This window comes from Mangifera indica, unplaced genomic scaffold (assembly GCF_011075055.1).
Source record: "Mangifera indica cultivar Alphonso unplaced genomic scaffold, CATAS_Mindica_2.1 Un_0034, whole genome shotgun sequence".
NCBI classification, from domain to species: Eukaryota; Viridiplantae; Streptophyta; class Magnoliopsida; order Sapindales; family Anacardiaceae; genus Mangifera; species Mangifera indica.
This window is the reverse complement of record NW_025401126.1, coordinates 25,399-31,981: the sequence shown is the minus strand read 5'-3', so window position 1 is coordinate 31,981 and position 6,583 is coordinate 25,399. Positions and strand designations below refer to the sequence as shown.

The following is a 6,583-nucleotide window of genomic DNA, read 5'->3' as shown; positions in this document are numbered from 1 at the left end:
TTGCGGGGAATAAAAATCTAGTTCCATTTGCCAACTCTCTTCTGGCAATAATTGATTTGTCTCTTAGTTGGTGCATAAAATTGACATTCCTTGGTGCATTAAATATGTCTGTCCATCTTTCACATGGGCATCTACAAAGATACTTGCAATTGGTAGATAGTATTACGTAATGCGTTTTGCTTCTGTCATAAATATACCCATTAGAAATTGAAGAATCTCCCCTTTGATTTTCTTATGCTCGCTATAAATACACATACACTTTCACTTGTTTATTACTAAGCTATACCGACAAGTTTTATAATTCTATTGTCCCAAGAACTTGCTAAAAAGCATGTGGGGAAAAATATGGAAATTCATTGGCAATTTAAGTTGCTGTAATGGAGTTTGTCTCTCTAATGGAATTCAAGTTGCGAGTGAGACGGTGCATGGGGCGAACTTGGCTGCACAACAAGTGACTTGCGATATTGAAGTTTGTAAAGGAATCCCTACTGCTGAGGAAAAGAAGACTGCCGAGCCTAATAGTTCCTTTCTTCATGCGGTCCTCAATATGACTGGAATGCTCATAGGTAAACATTTTCACTTCTTCATTTTATCTTATTAATTTGCTACATATAAAAAGCTCAAAATTGATAACATATGTATCCCATGCATTAATATTTCAGGTCTTGGGCAGTTATCCACTCCATATGCTTTAGAAAATGGTGGATGGACATCTGCATTCTTGTTGATTGGACTTGGTGTCATATGTTCTTATAGTGCTCATCTCCTCGGAAAATGTCTTGACAAAAATCCAAAGTCAAGAAGCTATGTTGACATTGGACAAAATGCATTCGGAAAAAAAGGAAGAGTTATTACTGCAACTTTTATCTACTTGGAAATTTTCATGGCCCTTGTTTCTTACACTATTTCTCTCCATGACAACTTAATTAGAGTCTTTTTTGGAACAAAATTAAACTTATCATGGGGTAGATTATCTACATCTCAGATGCTTACCGTGATTGCCGTTTTAATAGCATTACCTAGTTTGTGGCTGAGAGATTTATCTTCTATATCTTTCCTTTCATCTGGCGGTATTCTCATGTCACTTCTTATTTTTATATTGGTGGCATGCACCGCCATCTTTGGAGGTGTTAAAGCAAACCATACAATTCCAGTGCTACAACTTGATAAAATTCCTTCCATTTCTGGCCTTTACATTTTTAGTTACGCTGGCCATATTGTTTTCCCTGACTTGTACAAAGCCATGAAGGATCCATCCAAGTTTACCAAGGTAATTTCGCAATTTTTTCTTTTAATATTTTGGATTCACATGACTTGACACATGATTGGGAATTTACGTGTCTCACAAAAAATGTGTCAGGATATTTTCTTCTATTTAATTTATGACCTATACAATAATCCAAAATTGATTATTTTGTGACATATATAGACTTTGTCCTCAGACCCATTTAGTAAACCAGTATCCCACACGTATTTGGTATTCTAAAGGCCAAAAGACTTATCCTCACCCAAGTTTAGTGTATATCCAAATTCTCACCCACAAACTTTTGAAAATCTAAATACTCACCCGTTATCCATTTTTTATTAAAATTATATGTTAGAGTTAAGGGTAAAACATCATTTCATAAAAACTCTAAAATATTATCTTTTTTCTTATCTTAGTTTTGAAAACTAATAATTACAGCCCCAACCTCATATTTTTCAAGTTTGAAAAATGATATCCCCCCCAACTGTTGATTTCATAATTTTCAAAATCTTATTTTCCAACCATCCCCCAAATTTATTGAAATTTCTTTCACCCCCATACACTTCAGTTTACTATCTTTCTTTCGACGTCACATCCATCTATCTTCAGTCGCCTCTTCCCCCAAGATCTAATCCGTCGTGTTAGTCTCTCCCTCTCCGGTGGTCTTCAGCATGAAAACCACGTCGTAATCAGCCACGATTGACAAAAGATTTAGTTGATTTTGATGAAAATCGAGCAAAAGATTCACTCAATTTCAATCAATTTCTCATCGTCATCGACCTTTTCTTTGGTGGTCGACGACAGCGCAACCATATCCTTCCTCCAATTCATTGAATAGAAGTATGAGGGAGTGTCAATTTGTTGAATTAAAGATGAATCATCCAAGCCAAAACCCTAAGTCGTGCACCCAAATTTCTTGGTTGATTTTAGTGTGATTTTCTTGGTGGAGATGGATGTTACTTTTGAAAATTATGAAACCCTAGAGGGGGAAAATGTCATTTTTCAAACTTGAAATATATAAGGCGAGGAGTGCAATTGTTAGTTTTCAAAACTGAGGTGAGAAAAAAGATAAAATTTTAGATTTTTTTAATAAATGATGTTTTTACTTTTAACCATAACTGAGAATTTTAAAGGAAAATGAATATCGGGTGGATATTTAGGTTTTCAAAAGTTAGTAGGTGGGAGTTTGACTATACACTAAACCTTAGGTGGGAATAAGTCCTTTGGCCTATTCTAAAACTTTATTTAATAGTTGGTTTTACCATATATAATATTTTTCACTCTCCCAATCAAGAGACAGATTCCAGTTTGCTTTTATTGTCCCTTTGTTATCTTCTATTTACGAAGTTTACATTAGATATATATGAAGTATATTATCTGGTTTTAGTGAAATAATTTATATAGTTAGAATTGACCACTATAAGTTATAAATTAATAGTAATTAGTATAGTTATAAATTTGTGTAGGTATAATTAACTCGTTTCTTTTGAATTTTTATTTTCAGGTTTCAGTCGTAAGTTTTGCGTTAGTGACATGCCTTTACACAGCTCTAGCCTTCATGGGTGCAAAATTGTTCGGCCCTGAAGTGAGTTCTCAAATCACTCTCAGCATGCCACCCCATCTAATCGTCACTAAAATAGCTTTATGGGCAACTGTGTTGACACCAATGACCAAATATGCTCTTGAATTTGCACCATTTGCCATTCAACTAGAGCACCATCTCCTTGTTTCATTCTCTTCCAAGACCAAAATGATCTTAAGGGGAACTGTTGGTTCTTTTTTACTTCTAGTGATATTAACCCTCGCTCTTTCAGTGCCATATTTTGAACACGTCCTTAGCCTTACTGGCTCTCTTGTTAGCAATTGTATTTGTGTCATTATGCCTTGTGCCTTTTACACAAAGATCTGTTGGGCTCAATTATCTAAACCCTTTATACTCCTAAACATTACCCTAATCACATTTGGTTCTGTTCTTGGGGTATTGGGAACAATTGTCTCTTCAAAGTCACTTGTGCAAAATCTACAGAGATCAATTCACGGGACAGGATAATGATAATCATTGAATTACATATTGCCGGAAGAATCATATGTAGGAGTTTGATTGATGATGAAGATATATTATAGTTTTTGTTGTCTACAAGTTTTCTATGCAACTGTTATGAAAGAAAATAAAAGGCAGTCAAGATAATATGCTTCAAGAGAACTCTTTTATGTAAATGCTGGTTGTAATATGGCATATACTTGATAAATTGATTTGCCATTACTTGTACAAGTTTTGATTATACTCAATAACCATGCTATATACTTATATTAGATAGAATCCCAATTTTCAGCATGTCGATTAATAACTTTAATTCCCCCTAACATATGATAAAATAACAATAATTTTCTTGAGGTTCTGAAATAACATAAATTATTCTACTGTTGAGTTTTAGGTGTTAAAAGAAATTATTGAAAAGCAATTTGGTAATATTTAGTAACTTATATTAACAACATCCCAATTTTCAACATGGTTGAAAAGAAATGCTATATACTTATATTAGATGGAATCCCAATTTTCAACATGTCAATTAATAACTTTAATTCCCCCTAATGTATGATAAAATAACAATAACTTTCTTGAGGTTCTGAAATAACATAAATTATCCTATTGTTGAGTTTTAGGTGTTGAAAGAAATGGTTGAAAAGCAATTTGGTAATATTTAATAACTTATATTATAACAATATCCCTTTTGATAAAAATTAAAGGGATGTTAGTTAAAATATCATACTTCAGAACTTTTAGTAACTATATCAAAGAATGGATAATTTTGTTCACTTTTAAAAAAAAAAAAAAAATTAAACTTCAAATACATATATTTTAGCGAAATTTGATTATTTGGCCCAAAGAAAATTGAGAACTAGGCATTTTAAGTATATCATAAATTAGCCATATAACACATTTTTTGGATAAGTGTCCCCTCTCACAATAACTTAATTCTTCAACTCTTTAGAAAACTTTGTTTAATCCCATTCTTCATAACTATAATCTCTACTTAATCAAATAACATTGATGTAAATAGGTGACTCATGCTGGTTGTTTGGATTATTTCTTAGATGGAGATTCCAAATATTGAAAGGTTTTAATGTTTTTGATGAAACTTATGACTGCCTATCAAAAAGTACTAGAGGCATTGATCAATTTTTGTACCCCAAGGTTGAAGACAAACTCTCCAGTTAGGGCAAATTGGACATCTTATAGGATTATATAAGGTGTTTGTAATTTTCAGATAGTGGTATTTTAATACCCCAAAAGGGAGGTATCGAATATCAACTAGGGTAAAAAAAAAGGCATTCCACTGTTGATCCTATTATATGTTTGATACTCTTATGGAGGGTATCAAAAGTCATTGACTATCAAGCATTAGTTTTAGGGGATAGTAATCAAACCATCATTTTGTCATTGATTGAATTTAGGGGATAAAAACCATTATTTTGTCATAGATTGAATTTAGGGGATGAAAGAACAATGACATTGGAATGAAGTTAAAGAGAGGTATGTGAGAAAGAGAAGTGAGAGGAGAGAAATGTGCGAGAAGAGATATGCAAGGGAGATACTTTTAGTGAGAAAGATTGTAATAAATTCATTGGTTGATGAGTTGGCCTATTGTATAAAAAGCTCAATGATGTGATGAAAAGGCATATGGCATGTTATCCAAAATTCTTAAATCATTTTCCTAGTTCTCTCTTTGATTCCTCTTCTTCCTCTAAATTTCTAAGCTTCTAAATCTCTTAATCTAATCCCTGCCTTGTTCTTCTTCTTCTTTCCTTCAATTTTAATTTAGTTCATAACACTTGGTATCAAAGCTAGTGATTCTTGGTCATGGCAAAAGGAACTTGAAACCAAGAATGCATGTGAGACTTATTGCAAGAGGTGCATGAAGTGAAGCAATGGCAACTACTATTGTTGAAGGAATATATGGTGAAACTTAATTAGAGAATTGAACTTTCGTTTTGGTGCTCTATCAAATCTGAGAAATTTGTGGTATTTTCCTTGTAAAACTCTCTCGATGCATTTTGAAAAAAACCCTAATGGCTAATATAACTCTAGAGAAGGGTGAATATCATTATCAAAACTTAAAGCACAAATTAAAACTAGCACAATTATAAACTTAAAGTAAAGAGTGAAGGATAAAAATGTTTAACATTCATAGTGGTTTGGAGTTTCTTGACCCAAACCTTCTATATCCACTTTTTTAAGAAATTGATTTAAAGTTTCACTCGTAAAGAATCCTCTCTTTACGATAGTCATTCTAGATTTTGTTCATTTACACTAGTTGATTATGGATTGGGTCCAACAATGGTTATATAGGATTTCACTCAATAAAGTTTGAGTATAGAAAATGTGAAGTATAAAAGCTTTTACAAAGGCTTATTACATAGAGTTTGAGCACAATACAATGATGGATTTTGGTAACACAATTAAATAATTTAGATCATGTTCACATCATATACAACAATAGTAATATGAAATTTACATGTTGTTTCAAAAAATCAAATATAGAAGTATGGCAAATACCTTGCACCTTGTAATTTAATTTGAAGTTAGGAAGTTTGAATCACTAAAATAAGTGATCTTTTAACTTGCACCTTTCAAGGAAAAACAATGATGTTTCTTGGCTAAAGGAAAAAGAAAAGGGAAAAAACTCTTTTTTTTTTTTCTATTTTTTCTCCCCCATTTTTATGCATAAACTTGATATTTATCAAGTGAAACATATGTCATTTTTTTTATTGGTTTGTAATTAAGAGTAAATAATAATTTTAATACATGTTAAATAATTTATGCCCAAAATTATTCATTCAATTTTCTAAACAATTTAAAATTTGTAAAATGAAAATTTTACCCCTTTTTCGAATCTTATTCAAAAAATGTCATTTTTACCCTTGGAAAGTGCTAGCCAACCTTGGATAAATATTTTCATCTTCATAGCACCATTTCCTTCCTTGAATTATGAGTGTGATTTTTAAGGTTCATAATGATGTAGTCGTGGGCTCATATCGGACGATATGTTTCGTTATATTATTGTGTAGCTCAAAATTATCGCTAACCGATATACTTTGTTTTCTACTACGAAACAAAGTTCCCACTAATCATGTGGTGTCATCTAGCAATGTCTCATGACCCTTACATCACAATGAAGTATAAGTTTCACATAATGTCAAATGAACATTTCTTACTCATACTTACCCTGTAATCTAATCCTTCTATCATTACATCCCGATTAAACTTGAATTCATAGAATATCAAAATCTAATATTTAATCGCTTTGAATATCAAGTAATACATCAGAACGTGCC

General features: G+C 32.1%; 1 protein-coding gene across 1 annotated transcript; it reads left to right on the top strand.

Annotated features, from left to right (window-relative positions):
- Positions 1-228: 228 nt before the first annotated feature.
- On the top strand, positions 229-3,578 carry LOC123206391 (amino acid transporter AVT1H-like). The gene is made up of 3 exons (XM_044623588.1): positions 229-566; positions 663-1,270; positions 2,751-3,578. Exons 1-3 carry the CDS (start codon positions 332-334, stop codon positions 3,294-3,296), a joined length of 1,389 nt encoding a protein of 462 aa, XP_044479523.1. The 5' UTR covers positions 229-331; the 3' UTR covers positions 3,297-3,578.
- Positions 3,579-6,583: the final 3,005 nt, after the last annotated feature.